Source organism: Nansenia antarctica, assembly GCF_963989245.1.
Source record: "Nansenia antarctica genome assembly, chromosome: 6".
Lineage (NCBI taxonomy): Eukaryota > Metazoa > Chordata > Actinopteri > Argentiniformes > Microstomatidae > Nansenia > Nansenia antarctica.
The window spans coordinates 57,021,355-57,044,776 of NC_137676.1; the positions used below are offsets into that span (position 1 = coordinate 57,021,355).

At 46.4% G+C, this 23,422-nt stretch overlaps 2 protein-coding genes across 2 annotated transcripts; one reads left to right on the plus strand and one right to left on the minus strand.

Annotated features, from left to right (window-relative positions):
• Positions 1–23: 23 nt before the first annotated feature.
• Positions 24–18,527, minus strand: patl1 (PAT1 homolog 1, processing body mRNA decay factor). Its single transcript, XM_080533930.1, has 18 exons — positions 18,480–18,527; positions 17,327–17,429; positions 15,163–15,593; positions 14,763–14,843; positions 14,164–14,364; positions 13,625–13,729; positions 12,303–12,389; positions 11,699–12,075; positions 10,556–10,700; positions 9,653–9,770; positions 4,951–5,048; positions 4,209–4,268; positions 3,098–3,243; positions 1,935–2,094; positions 1,571–1,696; positions 1,017–1,108; positions 692–841; positions 24–308 (listed from the first exon to the last, which is right to left on the minus strand). The coding sequence occupies exons 1-18, from the start codon at positions 18,492–18,494 to the stop codon at positions 287–289; spliced, it is 2,517 nt and encodes an 838-aa protein (XP_080390056.1). The 5' UTR covers positions 18,495–18,527; the 3' UTR covers positions 24–286.
• A 340-nt stretch (positions 18,528–18,867) lies between these two features.
• On the plus strand, positions 18,868–21,059 carry LOC308160076 (uncharacterized protein). Its single transcript, XM_080533943.1, has 2 exons — positions 18,868–18,952; positions 20,262–21,059. Exon 2 carries the CDS (start codon positions 20,270–20,272, stop codon positions 20,930–20,932), a length of 663 nt encoding a protein of 220 aa, XP_080390069.1. The 5' UTR covers positions 18,868–18,952; positions 20,262–20,269; the 3' UTR covers positions 20,933–21,059.
• Positions 21,060–23,422: the final 2,363 nt, after the last annotated feature.

The window sequence follows — 23,422 nt, forward strand, 5'->3', positions numbered from 1 at the left end:
TATGATGATTTCATCACAGGCATCGACGTTAACAAGATATTTAAAAATGCAGGTTTTATTTTCTCTCAGTCCGAACTTCCATCTCTCTCTCTCTCAGTCACTCTCGCACTCATTCTCAAACATACCTAACTAACAAAGAAAAAAAAGTGACAAGAGTTTCTGCTGGATTAAAATTAATATCAACCCTAGACGTCTTTCTCTCTTCGGAACACAAGCGCACACAGACGCACACACGAAGACAGATACACTTCAACTTGGGGGGGTTTCTTGATGTTTGGGGTCTCTTCTACCTGGACAATGCAGAGATCCTGAAAATCAGAGTAGGAGAGAGTTTATTAGTGAGAAGGGCCAGACAACGTCCTTCAGTGGAGGGCAGGAATCTGAGGGGGAGTGAAGTTGCCCTTATGCGCCACAAGTTGTCTGGCTGCAGTGCACTTGAACTGTGATTTTCCATGTTATGTTACATTAGCGTTTTTAACATGTTTTTATGTTCATTTTATGTCTATTTTATGTGAAGCAGTCAGTGCATGTAATGTCTTTGTTGTAATGCACTTTGAGCTTAATTTCTTGTATGAAAGGTGCTTTACAATACAAGTTTAAAATTATTATTAATATTATTATTATTTTCACACAACATGCGTGTAGTCTGTGTGTGTGTGTGTGTGTGTGTGTGTGTGTGTATGAGACTCACTGTAGCTTGTCTTGCAGCAGCTCCAGCCTTTGTCGGTCGACGTAGCGTGAGAAGAGAGAGAGCAGGTTGGGAGGGGTGAAGAGAGGAGGGGACAGGGAGGAGGAGGGGACGCTCAACAGCTCCCTGGTCACAGAGAACACTAACTCCGTCCTGAGAGAGGGAGGCCAAGGAAGGAGGAGAGAAAAGAGTAGGAGGGAAAGGGAGCAACCATCAGTCCCCAGCAACATAGAGCAAGTTTGTCATGTAACATGTTTGTCTCGTTTAGGCTCTTGAAATACATAAAATCATACAGTATTGTCAGTTTTGACCACACACAAACACACACCATCGATTGTCGTCCATGAGTTGACAGTTGGGGTCGGAGCTCTGCATCCTTTCTCCTTCGCTCAGAATCAGGTAAAGCAGCGTCACACCAAACTGAGGGACGGAGGGAGGGTGGGGGACAGAGAGCAGTGCAATTAACTGCCATCTGATCATATATATAGAGAATTTTCTTTTGAAATGTAAAATGTATAGAGCACTTACAAAATAATTCTGAAAGACTCTTTCAATTTTACATTACCGAAGACCACTGGGTATGTGTTTTATTTGTAAGTAAGTCAAATAACATTTTCTCCAGGCCTCTAACTGTCATTGAAATGCACGCTTGCATTTTTGATTGACAGTTCATCTTGTGAGTCGTTCTATCACTGATACACATTCTTTCCTGAGTTCAATGCTTATGTCGTGGATAGAATTGATCCTTAATAGATTTAGTAGAACTTCTAAAGCACAAAGAGCTTAGATCAATTGTCTCCAAAGAGGCCTTACAGGGTCTCAGTGCATTATTTTGCAGAGACCCATTAGCAGGCCTCTGGCATAATCTATCAGTGTAGTCACCTTATTTTGCAGCACTTTGGCGAGTTGTCCCTCGCTGCCCTGCAACTCCTGCAGCAGGTCTGTGAGGGCGGAGCTTGACAGGGCCTGGATCACCACAGCAACGGGCTCCACTAGCCAACAGAGCACCTGGAAGTCAAGTGGAGGGGCGTTATAGACCTAGACAGTTAAGCACTTTAGAAAAGTCATTAGTGATCACGACTGTATATCTGAGAGCCACATAACGGAATCTCTGCTTACACCTAGCCATTATCCATCATCACCATCCATCATGTTAGATCAGTGATCTCACCAAGGATGTCAAAGAAAATGTGTTACCAATGTGTGTCTGTAGAGTGTGTGTGTGTGTGTGTGTTAATCACATTACCTGGTCCTGTTTGTCTTTCTTGGCCAGGGCTGGAAGGTTACGGGCAATCCCCATGACGACGGCGGCAGCCTGGGGAGGTGGCAGGAAGGGGAGGAGTCTGGAGACGAGGCGCTTCCCCTTCCTGACTGACATGATCATTAGACACTGCTCATCACTCACTCTGCAGGAAGAACGAGGGAGGAGAAGAGGGTGACATTCAGATGTTATTAACCAGATGTTCTCTCCTTATTGCCTGTTCAGATACTGTTCCTTTCCTCCTCTCCTTAACTGTTGTTACTATGGAAGCTATTCTGCCTTTCTAAAGTACCTAGTAGAGTCCCTGGTCAACTCGCAGTTCAGAACATGTTTAAATTCATTCTACATTTTATTTTTAAATGTATAGATACCAATCTGGCTTTAAACCTGGAGACGGCACATTAAAATCCTCGACAGACATGCCACTCATCATTGTACTCTCTACAAGGTTGCAAAATGGTGATGGGCCAAAAAGGCGTCAAATTTATTGTTTTTGCTTGAAAACGAAGAAAATGATACATTTCCCAATAACGTGCGTCACAAATGATCACACAAGATCTCAAGTTTGGCTAGTTTTGGAGGTTCCCTATGCTTCCACAGTTTCTGGGAGACAAAACGTGTAGCGTTAATGCCCCATCCTCTTGGAATGGCCTTGAGGACTAAGCTCGAGTCATTAGTCACACAAGAGAATGTTAGCGGATTTATTCATTGAACATTAGAACTGATTTTGTGGGTCCCTTGTTGTATGACTCCCATCTACTGCTTTGGTCTGTTATCCACAGTGCTTTTTGAATCTAGGTGGTGATATCTTAAGGATTTATATCGTTGTCAGTCTGTTATTTTCATTCATTCTTTTGTAGATTTCCATTCTTCCCCCTCCGCCTTTATGTATATATATATATATATATATAAATATTTTATTTTTTTATATTATTGAGTGTGACTTTGTCTGTCTGGATGTTTTTATTATCTTATTTCCTGTGGCCATGTACCTTGTCCCTACGATCTCCCTGTATCAATAAACGATTTTTAAAAATTAATTGAAATAAAATAACCTGTCAACCCACTCCTTCAGGGAGCTGTACAGCTGCAGGTTGTGGTTCACCTCTCTCATGTTATCTCTCTCCCTCCCTCCATCTCTCTCCTACCTGTCATCCCACTCCTTCTCCTTCAGGGAGCTGTACAGCTGCAGGGTGTGGGTCTTGTGCTGCTCTAGTAGGTCCTCCCTCTGCTCCTCAGGCGTCTGCATGAACCTCTTCTCAAAGTCCTGAACCTCCAGCAATAGACTGTACATCTGAGACACACACACACAGGGTCAGACACACACCTCCAGCAACAGACTGTACATCTGAGACACACACACACACAGGGTCAGACACACACCTCCAGCAACAGACTCTACATCTGAGACACACACACACACACACACACACACACACACACACACACACCTCCAGCAACAGTCTGTACATCTGAGACACACACACACACACACACACACACACACAGGGTCAGACACACACCTCCAGCAACAGACTGTACATCTGAGACACACACACACACACACACACACACACAGGGTCAGACACACACCTCCAGCAACAGACTGTACATCTGAGACACACACACACACAGGGTCAGACACACACCTCCAGCAACAGACTCTACATCTGAGACACACACACACACACACACACACACACACACACACACAGGGTCAGACACACACCTCCAGCAACAGACTGTACATCTGAGACACACACACACACACACACACACACACACACACACACAGGGTCAGACACACACCTCCAGCAACAGACTCTACATCTGAGACACACACACACACACACACACACACACACACACACACAGGGTCAGACACACACCTCCAGCAACAGACTGTACATCTGAGACACACACACACACACACACACACACACACACAGTCAGACACACACCTCCAGCAACAGACTGTACATCTGAGAGACACACACACACACACACACACACACACACACACACACAGGGTCAGACACACACCTCCAGCAATAGACTGTACATCTGAGACACACACACACACACACACACACACACACACACAGGGTCAGACACACACCTCTAGCAACAGACTGTACATCTGAGACACACACACAGGGTCAGGCAGGGCAGGACAGAACTTACATAGAAAATAAGTTGCTTGAGAGAGAGAGAGAGAGAGAGAGAGAGAGAGAGAGAGCTCTTTCTCCTCCATCTTACCTTTTCTACAGTATAGAGGATCTGCCGTCTCTTGTTCCACACCTGCTTCTCTCTCTTCTCCTGCAGCAGTGTGGGACACAGAGGGAGGAGAGGACAGACAGAGGGAAGGAGGAGAGGACAGACAGAGGGAAGGAGGAGAGGACAGACAGAGGGAGGGAGGAGAGGACAGACAGAGGGAGGGAGGAGGACAGACAGAGGGAGGGAGGAGAGGACAGACAGAGGGAGGGAGGAGAGGACAGACATAGGGAAGGAGGAGAGGACAGACAGAGGGAGGGAGGACAGACAGAGGGAGATGTCAGAAACAGACTCAACAACAACCTGACTGATGAGACCACACCAAGAGACAAGACTCTTGTTGACACAATGTAAAAATACATATAAATGTAAACATATAACTTACAGGAATTTTGCAACCCTACATATAATGTATAAATATAAATATAGTATACACTATACACTATACATAGATATAAAGAGACGGACACAGAGCAGGGAAATAGGATATAAAATGGACCACCTGAGACACATCAAAGTCTACTAACCCAAAGCCACTAGGAGTGGCCAAAGGTCAAAGGTACAAAGAGGTTTGCTGGAACGTCTGCCACCTCTGGCTGCTGCGGCGGAATTCAGTTCAAAGTTCCAAACAACAACATCCTCCCTAATAACATAGTCATGACAACCATGAGGACGCTTCTAGAACAGCTTGGATGTTCCACACTGGACATCTAACCGGTCTCTGTACCTCGTCATCCGTGCGACTCGTCACCACGGCGTCGATCATCTTCCTGGGGTTGTTCACACTGGACACGGTCAGCTTACCCAGCGAGCCTGCAAACTGCACTGTAGGGGAGGATGGACACACACACACACGTTACTGATCCATCCTCTAATACACTGATCACCATAACTCACTGGTTACTGCTCATTTAGATTTGACTTGATATCTGATAAAATGGCCATTCAAAAGTATCATAATCGATAAGCAGGTGTCTCCTGATGAGTGTGTGTATAACCTGGTCTGTATCTGTGTATTCATGTGTGTCTGTGTGTGTGTGTGTGTGTGTGTGTGTATTACCTGGGGGGTATTCCATCAACATCACTAAAGGAAAATACAGACTTGTTTTATCAGAGTAAGCCTGGATTTTCCTTTAGTGACGTTGATGGAATACCCCCCTGGTCTGTAGGTGTGTATTGATGTGTGTGTGAGTGTGTGTAATGATGTGTTACCTGGTCTGTAGGTGGGTATTGATGTGTGTATGTGTTACCTGGTCTGTAGGTGTGTATTGATGTGTGTGTGTGTGTGTGTGTGTGTTACCAGGGGGCCGTTCCACTAAAGTGGATTAGTATATCGGCGATTGAAATAAATCAGGCGATCAGGCAACTCGGGATTGGAATTCAAGCCTCAGGTGATTCCTCGAACGAGGATCAGGCTTGTGTCATGAGTGTTCACAGAAGACCGGCTTACAAATCTTCGATATGGGCGCGTGCACGCAGACATAAAGAGCCCCGAAGAGTCGATCTGTCGAAATGAAGATACTCCACTCTGCAGGGGTTCTACATTTGCGCAGCATTCCGAATTATTGATCTTTATGAAGACGGAAAAATAAGATGTAAAATAGTGCAATACTGCCGCAATTAACAAGGCGAGGGAAATGGTTTGGCAAGAAATTGCTGACCGATTAAATGCGTAGGTCATACTAGCCCCAGTTATTGTTATATGTTCATATTTTAATAAATGAATATTACTACTGTGGTGATATCAGCAGCAGGCTACAAACCGTCATATCGCCACAATGGCCTAGTGGTATCGACCGCTGCTATAGTATTTATTCGTAATTTTTAGACGGTGGTTCAAATCCCTCTTCGGACACACTTTTTACAGCATTTCGTTGTCTGAATCTAATCTAAAATCTCATCTAAAAAAGTATGTAGGCTATAAAATTATGGTGCAGGCTAATTTACAAGAACTGACACGATTACAATGGTGTTTGAAGCCTTTGCATGAAATCTTCGGTTAAATGTAAAAAAAAAATATAATAATCACTTAGTCAAGTCTCGAACCCACAGCCTTCGGAACTCTAGCTGGTTGCCTTAACCACTGCGCCAGCCAGACCGCTGTGTCAAAAGCAATGCAAGTTGATAGACATACCTATTTATTTTATTTTATTTTTTACACTTTTTAATTTATTTATCTATCGATCTATCTATCTATCACACTTTCAAAATATCAGGTTATCTATCTATCGATCGATCACACTTTCAAATTATCAAACTATCTATCTATCTCGTAAAAAGTGGGAACTAATATTTCCTAAAAGACACTTGATGGAACTGTCGTTCGGGATATAGTTTCCGCCTGTGAGACAATTTTGACGCACGCATTACTTTAGCCAGCCTTTCAGCCTGCTCGCGACCAGGCTAATTATATCCGATTCAGAAGGATATTTGATTGATTGAAAACCTTTATTGTCCCCAATGGGGAAATTTTGTTGTCAAACAGCTCAGTTAGGGCAGAAAACATTCAATACAGAAAACAGAAAACATTCAATAAAATACATATAACAGTGCAGGCTCGTGCCCCACGGTGGTGTAGCGGTCTAAGCACTGGCCACTAGTGCATGCTGCCCACCGGGGACTGGGTTCGAATCCCAGCTCGCCAGATCCGGATATGGCTGGGGCACACACGGGGAGCGACATATTGGGCGGCCGCTCCCGAGGGCGGGTATAGGAGTATTTCCGGACAAGGATCCGTCGCGCAACACCGCCCCCTAGGTGCCGGAATAACGGTGCTGGGCTCGAGGAGCCAGTCAGCTAGTCTGCCTGGCGGCCTCCTCTGGGACTGCCGGCCACGGGGTCGTGCGGCGGATCCTATGCAATAGGCAGGGGATAATTGGATGCTAGGTTGGGTTCAATTGGCTACCAAATTGGGTGAAAAAGGGATAAAATCTGGAAAAAAAAAAAAAAAAAAAAAAAAAAACAGTGCAGGCTCAATAAGTAAAAAGTTCCAAAAGTTCCAGCTCCAGGTCTCCCCCACCCTGCAGGGCCTGGTTGTAGAGTCGGAGTGCAGCTGGAACAAAGGACTGTCCAAATCTTTTTGTACTTTGACGGGGGAGAACAAATCTGTGGCTGAACTTGCTCCTCATCCCCGCCAGCTCGCAGTACATCGGGTGGGAGGGATTGGCCAGCATGGCCGCCAGTTTTTTCCCCATCCTCTTGCATAGCAACCAAACAGCGAATTATTTGAGCCACATTGATGGCACCGAACGCAAGCTAACATTATCGCCGATTAGAACTTTATCGAGGCTTAGAAGATAATCTCGCATAAGCCCCTTTTCCACTATCGTGCCAGCCCGGGTCGACCCGGGCTGGCCTGCTTCTTTGGCGCTTTTCCATTTGTCGGCCCGGGTCGCCTCGGCTCGGTTCGGCTCGCTTCTTTAGCTACCCTTCTTAACCAGGAACCAAATTTAGACCCGGAACCTTTTTGCCAGGCTGCGTGTGACGTGTGACGCTGCACACCGTTGATTGGTCAATGGAAATCGTCATCCCATGTTCATAGATTTCTTCGCTAACCGCCATCTTGAAATACCACATTCGCTCTTGGAAAATGCCACTACAGTTTCTTTAATAGCTTATTAATAAAGATTCGAAAAATTATGCTGACCATCGTATTATCTTAGTTTAATGTCATTTCAATGCATCATAGAACTTTTATTTACAACAAGCATAACACAAAAATCGCTATTATGCACCGCCTTTGCCCGTGATAAACACCGGCTGTGAATGTGGTAGAAACACAATACTCCTTTGCTAACTTCACCATCGGTCTACGGTCATTTTGAGCCCTTAACCACCGCGCTGACACCCCGAGAAGTTATACTTTTAACCGTAAACTCAATGAACCGGGAGTTCACCCGGCCGCTGCTGCTCGCAGCACCGCTTGCTGCTGGTTGAAAGTCCCGTTGACAGCGGGGGCAGAGAAACGTTTTAACAGGGATAGGAGTGTAGGATCAACACCATTCAAATGGTTTTGGATTCCCTGTCCTCTCCCCTATCCGGACACGTTTGAATTGTTATCCTAACCCACGGTAATCCAAAGTTATTAACCCGCAAAGCACCGCTTGCTGCTGGATGAAACTCCTGTTGACAGCGGGGGCAGAGAAAAGTTTTACCAGGGAATTCGCTCTGCGCTGTCGACGGTGATAGGATCGACACCATTCAAATGGTTTTGGATTCCCTGTCCTCTCCTCTATCCGGACACGTTTGAATTGTTATCCTAACCCACGGTAATCCAAAGTTATTAACCCGCAAAGCACCGCTTGCTGCTGGATGAAACTCCTGTTGACAGCGGGGGCAGAGAATATTTCTACCCGGGAATTCGCTCCGCGCTGTCGACGGTGATAGGAGTGTAGGATCGACACCATTCAAATGGTTTTGGATTCCCTGTCCTCACCTCTATCCGGACACGTTTGAATTGTTATCCTAACCCACGGTAATCCAAAGTTATTAACCCGCAAAGCACCGCTTGCTGCTGGATGAAACTCCTGTTGACAGCGGGGGCAGAGAATATTTCTACCCGGGAATTCGCTCCGCGCTGTCGACGGTGATAGGAGTGTAGGATCGATACCATTCAAATGGTTTTGGATTCCCTGTCCTCTCCTCTATCCGGACACGTTGGAATTGCCATCCTAACCCACGGTAATCCAAAGTTATTAACCCGCAAAGCACCGCTTGCTGCTGGATGAAACTCCTGTTGACAGCGGGGGCAGAGAATATTTGTACCCGGGAATTCACTCCGCGCTGTCGACGGTGATAGGAGTGTAGGATCGATACCATTCAAATGGTTTTGGATTCCCTGTCCTCTCCCCTATCCGGACACGTTTGAATTGTTATCCTAACCCACGGCAAACCGAAGTTATTAACCCGCAAAGGGCACCGTGTTTGTCCGTGAATAACACGGCACACAATGATACTACAGTTCATAAAGCAGACAAGTGAAGGCAGTGGTTTTAAGGGTTCAAAAAACATGACTTTATTATGTGTACATAGCTTCCTCTCTCTCTTTCTCTCCCCAAAAAAATCACAGTTAGTAATATACCACATGCCGAGGAAAAAGTATACGATAGCTTCAAGTTCCTCCATGTCGCTGTTGTTGTGGCTGTGTTGTGTCTCGTGAAAATATACGTCACCACCATGGCGTGCTGTTATGACGCGTAACTCCGCCTACTATCGCCTACTCCTCCTACTAGTTCCTGGTCTGTTGTGTATAGTGGAAAACCAGAACTGTTCAAAAGCGGGCCGAAGCGACCCGAAGCGATCCGGGCCGCTGATGGAAAAGCGCCAATAGTGGAACGGGCCCCTGGTCTGTAGGTGTGTATTGATGTGTGTGTGTGTGTTACCTGGTCTGTAGGTGTGTATTGATGTGTGTTTGTGTGTGTGTGTGTTACCTGGTCTGTAGGTGTGCTCCATCTTGGCCACCTGAGGGGTGATGAGTTTGGTGGTGTGTTCCTTCCGGCTGCTGTCCCTGTCCCTCTCCTGCCTCTTCTCCATCTTCTCATAGTAATTCTGCCCGGTAACACAGTTGGCATCAGTTTAATTGAATATACAACATTATCATATAATGTAACACATTTGTTTTCTAACTAACCTGACATGGATCAAGTTGTTTCAACACTTCAGAGGAGAAACGTGCGTTTGAATGAACGGAGCGTAGTGCACCCGCCCGCCAGTAGGCAGGGAAGCTGCACGTACGAAACGGTCAAGGACCGCAACACCACGGTTGCTAGGCAACAGCAGCTTCCGCTAACAGTTGGTGCCAGCTGCCTATCTGGTACTTTGACCGCACACCTCAGCCTCGGGCCTCCGGCCTCCGGCTCTACCAAAGTCAACCGCCGACCAAATCTGACCGTGTGTGTTCTTCTCCATACTCACTGGAACACGCCAGCGGTTGAGGTTGACTCTACTGCATGAGAGTCACACCAGCTAACGCACCAACAGATAAAAATAGTATAAATATACTAGTCTGAGTGTAAAGTCTACTACTCACCTGGTAGTACTAGTCTGGTAGTACGAGTCTGAGTGTAAAGCTCTAGTACTGACCTGGTAGTAGTAGTCTGAGTGTAAAGCTCTAGTACTGACCTGGTAGTACTAGTCTGATAGTACTAGTCTGAGTGTAAAGCTCTAGTACTGACCTGGTAGTACTAGTCTGGTAGTACTAGTCTGAGTGTAAAGCTCTAGTACTGACCTGGTAGTACTAGTCTGGTAGTACTAGTCTGAGTGTAAAGCTCTAGTACTGACCTGGTAGTACTAGCCTGGTAGTACTAGTCTGAGTGTAAAGCTCCAGTACTGACCTGGTAGTAGTAGTCGTCAAGGTAGGGGTCAGTGCTCTGCAGCTGCATCATCTGGATCTTGGCCACCCACTCCTTCTCCCTCTGGGTCATCAGGTTACTGTAGGGGTCCCTACTCCTCCTGTCCCCTACCCTGCCACCTCGGTCACTGAGGGGGCGAGAAGGAAAAGGGGGGAGGGATGGATGGGGGAGGGAGAGAAAGAAAGAGAAAAACCATCAGAATGCTTCATTGCTAGAGGGTTTTTTCCAAGATATATTTAGTCCAAAATATGTTGAGTAGAGGCAGGGCTTTTCACTCGTCATTAAGTCATTAGCCCCTTTCACACATAGTTCCCTGTAAATTACATGGAATCCTGCAAGTGATTTTCGCAGTTCACACGAGCTAAATTTTTTCACATTTTTTCACATTCATTTAACAGCGAGTTAACTTGTATTATGCTTACCATCACCAAGTTTGCTCGCCAACTAAAGCACTTGATTAACGTTGATATAAACATACTATACTAGTCCAAAAGCACAGTATGGGAGAACTTGGTGATGGTAAGCATAATACAAGTTAATTCAATTAGACATATTGCTAGTGATATTCAGTCTGCGACAGTTCTTATGCGCTCTGCGCTGCGGGCTCTCTCCCTGCTGATTGCGTGATGCAGGATGCAGAACAGCTGTGGGAGGAGATGGTGTGAGTGCTCACTGCTCCGTAATGCGTCTATACCACAGTAAGTAAGCTAGCTAACTATGGTTGGAAATGAAGTAGTATCCAGTTGTGGAATTATATTATTCACTACTTTGGCTGATGTGAAGAGGGTTAACTAGCCAACTCTGTAACATTAGCGTAACAAAGTGAGAAACTCCTCGCTGTGATTAGGTTAACTTGTTCCACGTGAAAACGTCTTGCGTCAGAGATACGTAACCGGACCAGGCAATGTTCAGGCTTCTGTTCACACATAAGCCTTCCTGGTAAATTCCATGGAATCATACAATGTCCTGACCAGGGTAATTGAGAGAATTTCCCTGTAAATCACATTCACACATACACTATACCAGGTAAATTTCATGGAATGTACTGGGAAGGCTCGTATGTGTGAAAGGGGTTATTGACAGGATTTTGCGCATTCCCCCACCCCACACAGGTTGGATACTGACCCTCCTCTGCTCTGCATCCTCTGGGTGAGCATCCTGCGGTGCTGGGGGTGGAGGTGCGTAGTGTTGTGTCTGATAGGCATGTGGTTGGACATGGGGTTGGACATGTGGTTGGACATGGGATTAGACATATGGTTGGACATGGGATTGGACATGTGGTTGGACATATGGTTGGACATGTGGTTGGACATGTGGTTGGACATGTGGTTGGACATGTGGTTGGACATGGGGTTAGACATGGGGTTAGACATATGGTTGGGCATGTGGTTGGGAGGGGGAGGGCCGATCCTGGGAGGGGGCTGGCCGAAGAAAGGCCTGAAGCCCCCGCCGCCCGGTAACAAGGGAGGGCCGCCTGGAACGCCCCTGGGAAACCCAGCCACCTGAGAGACAGGAGAAGAGAGGTTTTAGGGGTGTGTGTGTAGGCAAGTGTGTAGGTGTGTCACATACCTGGGTCTTGCGCTTGAATTGCCTGTTTGCTGAGTGTGTGTGTGTGTGTGTGTAAGTCACAGCCTGTTTGCTGAGTGTGTGTGTGTAGGTAAGTCATTGCCTGTTTGCTGAGGTGTGTGTGTGTGTGTGTGTGTGTGTGTGTGTGTGTTGTTGCTGTCACCTGAGAGTTGAGCAGTTGGGCTCTCTGGATCTGGGACAGCACCTGACCCACCCCGGGCGGGAACGGAGGACGACACAGAGGGGAGTTCTGAGACAAACAGAGTAGGACTTAGAACCCTCCAGAACACCGGCTGGACCCTGTGAGAGGCCGGCCTTTTTGCTAGAGCTGTAACGGTACACGTATTCGGACCGAACAGCTTAGTACCTGAGCCGAATACATTTTTACAGGCCATTTTGATAAATAAAAAATAAAAAAACTATTGCAAAACCCACAGTAGGCCTATGGTGCATCGTATGCCCTTTGTGGTTGAAAAAATACATTGTAGGCTTATCCCCTTAGAACAACTGACGGATAAGCGCACCCGACATTGTAATTCAACATTCTAGTAAGCTGCATCTCTGGATATGCGCCCATTCTCAGTGGGGGGGTTCGGCACTTCGTGAAACTCGCCGCCGTTTCAGAAAACAGGTAGTATGCTCTCTATAAGGTATCTATCAGGTAGCATGCTCACTATAAGGTATCAAACGGGCAGCATACTTTCTATAAGCAAGCCCAGGTTGTCCATTGAACAGTCAATCCACCCGGTGTCCTAGGGTTAGGGTTAGCCCATACATTACCCCACTGTTTTGATGTTCAAAAACTGCTACTCATCCTCAACAGTCACTGCATTGAGGACCGGTCTACTCATGGACATTTCACTAAGCGACATGAACAATTTGACCGCCCGTTCTTCCCAACACTTTCAGTCACAAGTGTCGCACAAAAGAGCTCAGTTATCAGTTCACTCGTTGAGTTTACTTTTTACATTTAGATGAAATGGAAGCATTTAATGTGAGCTATGCAGTAGGTCTACTGTAGTCTGCAAGGGTACGACAACTGTATATCGCCACCTCTTGAAAGACACTTGTCATAAAGAGCTGAAGACCTTTTATGGTATGTACACAGAAAAGGCTAGTCTTAAAGGTGCAATAACTGTGGCCTACTGGTTTAGCTAATAGCACCAAAACTGCATTTTTACAACGCAATATGAATAATGAAGTAATATTTCACAGCATTTTAATAAATTCCATGTGTATTAAATACACCACGCCACCCCCAGGTGGGAACCGATGTCCTATGATGTAATATGGTACATGGAACATGTCATCATTCATTGATGCAGAATACACAAGTTTCTATTAGACACCATACAACCACCCAACTTCACATGACCCATCTGCTACAGCAGCTCAGGGAAGGGGAGGAGGGGGATACAGGTAAGAGAGGAGAGGGGGGGCTAGAGGTGAGGAGGGATGGGGATGGGGAGGAGGGGGGGAACTCACAGCGATGTTGAGGAGGGTGTTGGGTGAGAGGCGATCTGGGAAGGGAGGGGGGTATCGGTGCTGGAGGACTGGGGCTCTCACATGAACCGCCGTGGGGTGGTGGATCTGCAACACACACACAGGCACGCACACACACACACACACACACACACACACACACACACGCACGCACACAGGCACACAGGCACATACACACAAGATAGGGAGAGGGGTTTACTTCATTGTTCAACTACACAGCAGAGGAGAGGGAGCTCTCAGTATTTCCAAGTGAAGAGAGAGAAAGGAAGAACGATAGTGCAGACTTAATCCTAATAGCAGTGAGCAGTTACTTGTGCATATACGGTAATACTACATGAAACTAAACCACTCAGGTGTGACCACACACACCTTACAAACAAACATTGATAAAACAACACAGTATAGCAAACACAAGAGGAGGGAAACAGGCTCTACTTATCCCTAGTGCAGTGACCGGAGAGAGGGAGGGAAACAAGGGGAGGAAAAGAGAGAAAGAAAGGATGGATGGATTCTCAAATGACCTGCTGATTCAGGGCATGACTCATGGGCTGCTTGGGCGGAGTCCCGATAGGCACCGCCCTAACTGGGGGGCTGCCAATCACAGGAGAGGTCGAGCGTGGCGGTGGGACCCTCTCGGACAAGTCCCGCCCATCCTCGCTCATCATTGGAGGAGGTCGATTGGGCAGGCCCACTTCTTTGATGATGGACATAAGCGGACTGTCCTGAAGAGCAGAATAAAGAGAATGAAAGAAAGAGAGGGAGCGAGAGGAAGGAGTTAGGCAACGGAGAGCAACTTGATTGATGCATTTGAGTTCATGACTATTAATCAAAGACATTTATTATGCAGGATATGGCAGGTTTATGAGAGGGCAACATAATAAAAAGGAATCTTAATTCTTCCTTCTTCTAGTATTGTGACTGCCAATGGCCCCTGGCCCGAGTGTAGATTTCATACTCTTGCGATGACTGATGCTTAAAGGACTTCACTTACTAAGACAAATGTATTTGATGTAAGTTGCTTAGGACGAAGGCGTCTGCTAAATGCCAAACATGTAATGTAATGGAACTGTGACACAACCGTGTTTTCATAGTGTGGGGGAGGGGAAGGGAGGTGTCTTACCTCCATGTGAGTGACTAGTCCAGGGGTGAGGCTCACAGGCCCAAACCCCATATTGTTCTCCCAGATGTTGTGGGAGTTCATCTGAAGAGGGAGAGAGGACAGACAGAGAGAGCAAGACGCTGTTAGGAACTCTTGAAATCCGGTGTGAGGTGTAAAGACAAAACCCCCCCAAACCCCCCCCCCCATCGACACACACACACTATGAAACACACGATCCCCATCAACAACTGACTGCTCTTGCCGTCTGGAGAAGCTGTGCTGAACCTGCGACACCTACGTCACATGACACGGAGCTCAATAGGTCAACAGTGACGCCACGCCAGGCTGCTTAACCTGCTCCTCTGCATGCTAAACTCTGCATGGGTGCAGCTCCTCTGGATGCTAAACAAGGATGCCTCACCTGCTGCATGGGTGCAGTTCCTCTGCGCAGGAGGTGCTGATGCTGCTGGTAGCTGAGCAGGGAGGGGGGCGGCAGACCAGGGAGACCGGAAGGGGGCATCTGATGGTGGGGGTGCTGGGACCCGGGGGGCGGGAGGCCCCTAGAGAGGTCCGGCCCGGCCGCCCCCACCCCGGTGATGGCAGGGTCAGCCCCGAGGACCAGCCTGGCCAGGGACTCCGCCAGGTCACCTCCCCCTCGCTCCTCCAGGCCCGGAGGGGGCAGCGAGGAGGAGAAGGAGTAAGGAGGAGGGAGGGAGGACGGGAGGGGGAGGTGGCCAGCGGGAGGGGGGAGAGGCATGGTGGAGGCGTCTCCTCCACCCCCCATCCCTCCTCCTCCTCCGATCACATCGTCAAGCTCGGCGATACGCTTGTGTTCTTCTTGCCAGTCGTCATCTGTGAAGAGATGATTCATCATTCCATTGTTAGGTGTGTCGTCGCTGCAACGGGGACAGCTAGTGTGAATGGTCTAGAGGTGCGTGGTCTGGGTTCCATTGTCTGTTTCTGGTTCAGCCAACTCCTTTGGCGTTCTCATATCTGACATGGATGGCAACACCAGTGGAACTGGCTGAAACAGAAACAGAGGGGCACCCACGGCAAACAGACGCAGCCGTTTGTGAGGACACTTCAAATCTAACCAGTTCATGGTTGGTTCAGGGGGGTATTCCATCAACGCCGCTAAAGGAAAACCTAGGCTTATTCTGATAAGCAGGGTTCGACATTAACACTTGCCCGGGGAAAGTAAAACATTCGACGGGTTTGTTTGCGCGAGCCCGACGACGCTGCTGGATCCTGGATATGTTTATCGGTGTGCAGGAAGAACAACGGACGGCGCAGGCGCCAGACCAGACTAGATGATTGTGGAGTGAAGATATTATTAAAGTGTGCGCGCCTGTAGATCACCCATCGCATCGCGTACACTTTAATAATATCTTCACTCCACGATCATCTAGTCTGGTCTGGCGCCTGCGCCAAGCCGTTGTTCTTCCTGCACATCGGTAAACATATCCAGGATCCAGCAGCGTCGTCGGTCTCGCGCAAACAAACCCGTCAATTTTTTTTGTCACCTGGGGCAAGTGTCAATGTCGAACCCTGATAAGTCTCGCGAGACCTATCAAAAATATGCATGCATTTTCCTTTAGTGACATTGATGGAACACCCCCCAGGTCTCATGTTACTATACCAATCCGTTCCGCCTTTTAAGGCTCGTCATAGGTAGAGCCAGAGATGAAATAATCAGATGAAAGGAAGGGGACTATAGGGGCCTCGCTGGGTCTGCAAACCGATGTTCAAATCTGTTCAGAGCCAGGCATAATGTTAGGATTCATTTATGTATTTTGACTGGAGTGTGGGGCAGATAATCAAAACATCGGAGCGCCGGCCTTCACCCACGGCCCCGTTCCTCTCTAACACCGCTCACATCACGAGCCCAGGGCACGACCCCGACCAAAATATTTTGCATATATTCCAATAAATGCTGCATCGAAATGTGTTTAGTCAATGACATGACTAAGGCCATGCCAGCCCTCCTCCTACTACTACTACCTTCCAAGCCAGTGTCACGTTCATTACAGAGCATTACAGAAAAGGTGTAGTCGCTCGTTTTCTAATCGCTTTAAAACAAATACAGTAAATACCTTCATGATTAGACATCAGCGTTTGTTAAATGGGTTAAATTATGTGGAGCGATGAGCTGCCCCCCCCTACCGTAGCTCATCTCCACTCAGCAGCTCTGACGTAAACACCTCCAACTTTTGGCTCCACAACCGAAGTTATTAACAGTAATTATTAACACTCCCTTCTTATTCTGTACATGTACGAATGCCAGAGGGGATGTGCTCCTGAATGTACTCGCTCCTGGTTGAGAGTCCTATGTTTTGAAGACAGCCACTGCGCATCAACTAGTCAACTCTGATAATGCTACAGACACATGGCTTTGTTCATTTGCATTGTGACAGGAGTCAACTTCAGTTACTCAGATAGTCGCTACCTGTATTTTCCAGGACTTATAACCATTCCGTTCGTAACGTGTGTGTGTGTGTATGTGTGTGTGTGTGAACGTGCAAGGATTATGCACTACACCTAAATGTGGTTGTCAGGCCTATTTTTGTGTGTGTAGAGTGACTCACCATTCGCTCCTGCTCCAAAGGTATCATCATTAAACTGGTCAATCCCATCTTCCTCTTCCACCAGACCCTCCTCCTCCTCCAGGGTACAATCTTCATCAAGGGACTGAAGGGAGAGAGGGAGAGAGAGAGAGAGGGAGAGAGAGAGAGGGAGAGAGAGAGAGAGAGAGTATTGATTGTTTGATTGATTGAGGTGAAGGGGGGGCGGGGGGGTGAGATCATGATATGCAAGAGTATTGAAGAAAGAGTGCAGTGGGAAATCTTTTGAAAAACATGTTTTTGTCAGATACATAATATCAGAACGTGTCAGATCTTCAGATTTCTACTTAAGAAAGTTGTCTATAAATCAACACTTTCACAATCAACAATAGATGACATAATCACAACAACACTGTGCAGAAGGTGTTGGGGGCATAACCATTATTCCTCCTCTAGACTAAGACCGAGCAAGTTGTGACTAATTCCAGAACCCACGTGTCGTGGATGAGGAGACGGAGAGAGGCGTCAGTGTTGCCAGCAAGAACCGCGCTTTTACCAGAAAACGAGTCACACTGCCCTCACTCAAGATGCTAAGATGAAAGTCCAAGACATCTCACTGGAAAAATGTACCCCAAACGTTTGACCCGACCACATTGTCAGGCTTGCCTGTTAGACATCAATGAAGTGCTTTTTACAAAGTGTCTTGATTCTGACAATCTAATAATCAACAAGCAGCCGAAATACTGACCTATGACGAAGCTTGCTAGTTCTTGCTAGGCCAATGATGCTAACAAATGCTGTGCAAACTAGCACAAGCAGGTTACATCACACAAAACCCACGTCGATATTACTACATTTGCCACATTCCTTTATCATAGCCCGCCAGTCTTTTGTTATGTGACTTGAGGTGAAAATGCAACAGAACGTTGAGCCTGGTAAACACGGGCATCCCCCCTCCTATCACCCCGTGGCCCGTGACAGAGGCGCGGGACAACGTGACTGGGAAAGGCCGGTGCTTCGTAGGCCCGTCGGAGGAATTTCACCAACGGAGTCGATAAACAATGGACACAATTCGTCCGAAAATGTGCATTTTGTTCTGATTTCACCTCGAAGAGAGACAACACCCCGTGCAACACCATAATAAAATGTCATAGGTCGTTTTAAACATTTTTATTACCTGAAAACGGAACATGTATCTTTAGTCCGAGAAAGGTATGATTCTCCCGAGTGACACAGGAGCGGGGCGGCGCGCGAATTACGCAGCAGCGGGGAACGCACTGCTATGTGCACGAGCACGCAGGCAGAGGAGAGGCTTTGACGCACCACGGTGTATGCAGATATGACTATATACTACTGTACATATTTCACTCAATTATCGAAAGTCTCTAACTACTAAAATACTGTAACTACTTGATAAAAGGAATGACACGATGTGCGAATTACATACACTGCACGGTCTTCTCAATGATTTATATAAAAATACACTGTGGTTGGTTGCCAAGAGATTATGATGAGGTGAGAAGTTTCGTTTCCAGAGTAGCCACTCCCCCTTACTCCTTACGTACGGAATGAATAACCTCTGTCTCTACCTGCCAGACCTTCCGTAAGATTTCAGGAAATATACTGAATAGGCAAGTCACCATAACCAAGGTACTAACTTCAAAATGTGTGTACGTGTATGTGTGTGTATGTGTGTGTATGTGTGTGTATGTATATGTGTATGTGTGTGTGTGTGTGTGTGTGTGTATGTATGTGTGTGTGTGTGTGTGTGTGTGTGTGTGTGTGTGTGTATGTATGTATGTGTGTGTGTGTGTGTGTGTTTGTGTGTGTGTGTGTGTGTTTCAAGTTTTACGTTTTATTGTTACATCACATTACACAAGTGTAAGAGAATACAATTATTCAGCACAAGACAATAAGGCAATAGGCAAGATAAGTCAAGATAAATAAAGTGACAATAAAGACATAAGTGAGACATTTGGACAAGTCACAACTTGTGGGAGACAAATAAGACAGGATACACTTAGCAGTACAAATAGTAAAATAAAATAGTACAAAGTAGAAATGTCATGAGTATTGCACTCGGTGGCAGTGAAGTGACTGTGTGCTTAAGGTTAGGTAATCTGTATGGGGTGTGCTTGGTGATAATAGTCAATTGTCTACAGTGGGCTTGTTTATTATAATGAATGAATGAATGAATGAATGAATGAATGAATGAATGGTCTTTATTGTCATTGCTATAGTACAGGTACCAAACAACGAAATTTGGGAGGGGTGGCTCCCCTGGTGCTAGGAAAGAAAAAAAAGAAAAAAAATCAAGAAGGGAAAGGAGCTGGTTTACATAAATAAAGGCTATGTACACTATCCACTATACTATACTGTACAGATAAGACGACTAGGGTTGTCATATTGCACATAGTGTTATTGCACATTCATTTAAAGTGTCGCAGTTTGCAGGCTTGAAATGTACACATTTGTGCCTCAGCACTACACCTGATTTTTCAATCCAGCAGCTGCCATCAATCCGTCCAGACTGTCCAGGGCACAGAACCTAGGTCTTTGCTGTGTTCAGGGCCTGGATGGCCCTGGGGTAGAAGCTGAGCTTCAGTCTGTTTGTCCTTGCGGCCATGGTCCTGTACTGCCTTTTCGAGGGCAGCCGGGCAAAGTGTTCGTACCCAGGGTGGGATGGGTCTCTGGAGATCTTGGAGGCCTTCCTGAGGCAGCGTGTGTTGTACAGCTCTTCCAGAGAGGGGAGGGGGGCGCCGGTGATCTTCTGGGCTGTTCTCACGACTCTCTGTAGCGCATTTCTCTATAAGCCTGATCGCCTGGGTGTGTGTGTCATATGTGTGTTATTATAATAACACATGTAATAAGTCACATGTTTTACAAATAGCATTCTGTCTCTCTCTCTCTCTCTCTGTCTCTCTCTCTCTGTCTCTCCCTCTCTCCCTCTCTCCCATAGAGATCAGGATGGTGAGGTCTGTCAGAGGAGGTGGAGTGCTGAGAACCGCAGAAGACCTGAAGACCTCAGGCTTCGGCCGCCCTCCACCCAGACACGGTCTCAAACTGCTCTTCTGGTTCGCCAAAGAGTGTGTGGCGGTCGACCACCACGGCAACATGGTGTCACAATGCCACCCGGAGAGAGGAGACTTCGGGTTCCACTACTTCGGCAACTTTGAGGAGATTCTCCCGGTGCTGTTGAGGGACCGCAGGGAAAACTACTTTGAGGTAGGCAACCTGAACACAGAGACCTACCCCGAGGCCCGGGACCTACCCGACTTCGTGAGGGAGGACTACGGTCTGTCGCTAGGCTACCGCCAGTGCAACAAGGACCGCATCATCGTCAGGCTGAAGACCGGCACTGTGGTGGAAGTCTACGTCACAGAGCACAAGTCTGACGGTGCCCCTGGGGAGTTTGACCCTGAAGGCACCCACCTCCTGAGTCCAGACCTGGTCAGGACCATCCAGGACCCGGAGCTGATGCTGTCCACGTTCCTCACACAGACAGGATACACGGGAATGTCCCTGAGAGAACGTTTCAGCAGAGCATTCAGAATCTTCATCATCGGTGTGGTCTTCCTCATCATCCTCATCGTTGCTTTCATCGTCTTGGCAGTCCTTGGGTATATATAGAAGGAGACATCTATTGATGCTTTCTAATGGAAAATGAAACACATTTTATGAATTGTAATTATGAATTTATGATTTTTTTTAGATGTCAGACTTTTTAACGATTTTTTCACTGAGCCATCTCTATCTCTTTGCACTATTTTGAATAAAACACTAATAAAAGAATATATATATGGTTCTTATTTTACATTGAATATTTATATTTATTGAATTTCATTGTAATGAGGAACAGAAACCTCTCTCTATTTTTCTCTCACTCTCTCCCTCTTTCATAAAGTATACAATAACTTCACACCTTTGACACCTCATTGCAGTTTGAATCCAAGAGCCACTCATAGCGCCAGTCAGACAGACAGCAGACAGGCACAGAAGGACAAACCAACTGACAGACAGATTAGACTGAAGCTGTTACTATTGAGTTATGGAGCCAGAGGACGACATCTATGAAAATGTTGAGGAGGTTGATGTGAAGACCAGTGACCTGACTGTGCGATATGAGAGTTTACAACAGAGACGTTGTACAGAGAATCCAGAGATGCTGACAAGTAAGTGTGTACTCAGATTCTTACAGAGGTACAGAGATTCTTACACACACACACACACACACACACACACACACACACCTTGATCTTAAGAGTAAACTAAACAAGTACGGTAAGTTTAAGTTTAAGAGTAAGAATCCTGAGGGTGATAGGACAGGAACAGATGCCTTACAGTACAGCGAAATAATACATTGTATTGTAATGTATTCCTTACCATCATGTTTTAGCTGTTTTTGTCAGTTTATGCTTTTGCTCCTTTCTTTGTCCGCAGTCATTTTATCAGGAGAGCAGATATCTCTAAAGCATACTGTATAAATATGTGCAATAAATAGTTGAAGACAAATATTTTATCTGCAATGGTTATCAATAGATTTTTCCAGAGGACAGCCTAGTTATAGCAGGCTATAGCCTCAGTTCCTCTTGGGGTCAAAGCAGCGTCTGTTTATAATGGGGAATCTACAAAAGAGACACTTAACACCTGGAGAGGTAAAGATAGACATGAACATGGTTAAGGACCATTCGTATCTCTGCACCTGCAGGACCCTGGCGTGTGAATCAGATCACTTCACTCTGCAAGCTGGTCTCAGTGTCTCTGGGACTGCTGTGTGTTCTCCTACTGACCGCAGTCATAAGCCTCTCTGTACGCTGTGAGTATTCCTCTCTCACATGAGGCAGTGTGTGTGTGTGTGTGTGTGTGTGTGCGTGTGTGTGTGCGCGTGTGTGTGCGCGTGTGTGTGTGTGCGTGTGTGTGTGTGTGTGTGTGTGTACGTGTGTGTGTGTGCGTGTATGTGTGCGTGTGTGTGTGTGTGCATGTGTGTGTGTGCGTGTATGTGTGCGTGTGTGTGTGCATGCGTGCGTGCGTGCGTGTGCGTGTTTGTGTGTGCGTGCACGTGCGCGCGTGTGTGTGTGTGAAGAGAGAGATAGAGAGTGATGTGTTCCATTACAGATGAAGAAGACTACAATCAGCTGACCAGGACACTCTCTCTTCTAGCAGTCAACCACACCACAGAGAGAGAAGAACTTCAGACTAGTTACAAAAACCTGACTAAAGAGAGAGAGCAGTTAAGGGAGAAGATTTCAGAGCAGAATATTAAGATATCACAACTGGGTGAGTATATACAGTAATATACAGAGATGACTACGCAATACTGTACATTCCATTTGCCATTCCAATGTGTTCATATATAAAAGAAACATATAAAATAAACTTGACATTAGAAAAACATGCAAAACATTGCAACACAATATTAACATAAGAAATACATTTTCAGCACAATTTGTCCAAATGAGAAAGAGTGATTATGACATATTGTATGCTTGATGCTTTGCCTCTAAAGTGAACTGTTCTGATGGTTGGAGAAGATTTGGCTGTAGCTGTTATAAACTTTCCAATGGGCGGAACACTTGGCAGGGGAGCAGAGATGCCTGCAGACGTATAGGAGCAGACCTGGTAATCGTCAACAGCAGAGAGGAACAGGTGAGAAAGAGAGAAACAGAGAAAGGGAGAGAGAAAGAGAGAGAGGGGGAGAGAGAGAGAGAGAATGAGAAAGAGAGCGAGAGAGAGAATAAACCTTACAACATCAGAACAGAAGCTCTGTTCGACATTGCATGATGATTTTAGTATAATAACTTCTATTGATACATACCCAATAATAATGCTCCTCTCACATTGCACACACACACACACACACACACACACACACACACACACACACACACACACACACACACACACACACACACAATCCACCAGCCATAACACAACATGCTGGGAACAGCTGGTGAACAACTAGTAAGATTTTTCCCAACAAGCCCATCTCAACACTAACAGGATAACACCCTAACCAATAATATTTAATCCAGTTGTTTCTAAGCAAACTGGGCAACCGTCTGCCGTTCTGGATTGGCCTGACTGACTCAGCGATGGAGGGGACCTGGAAATGGGTGGATG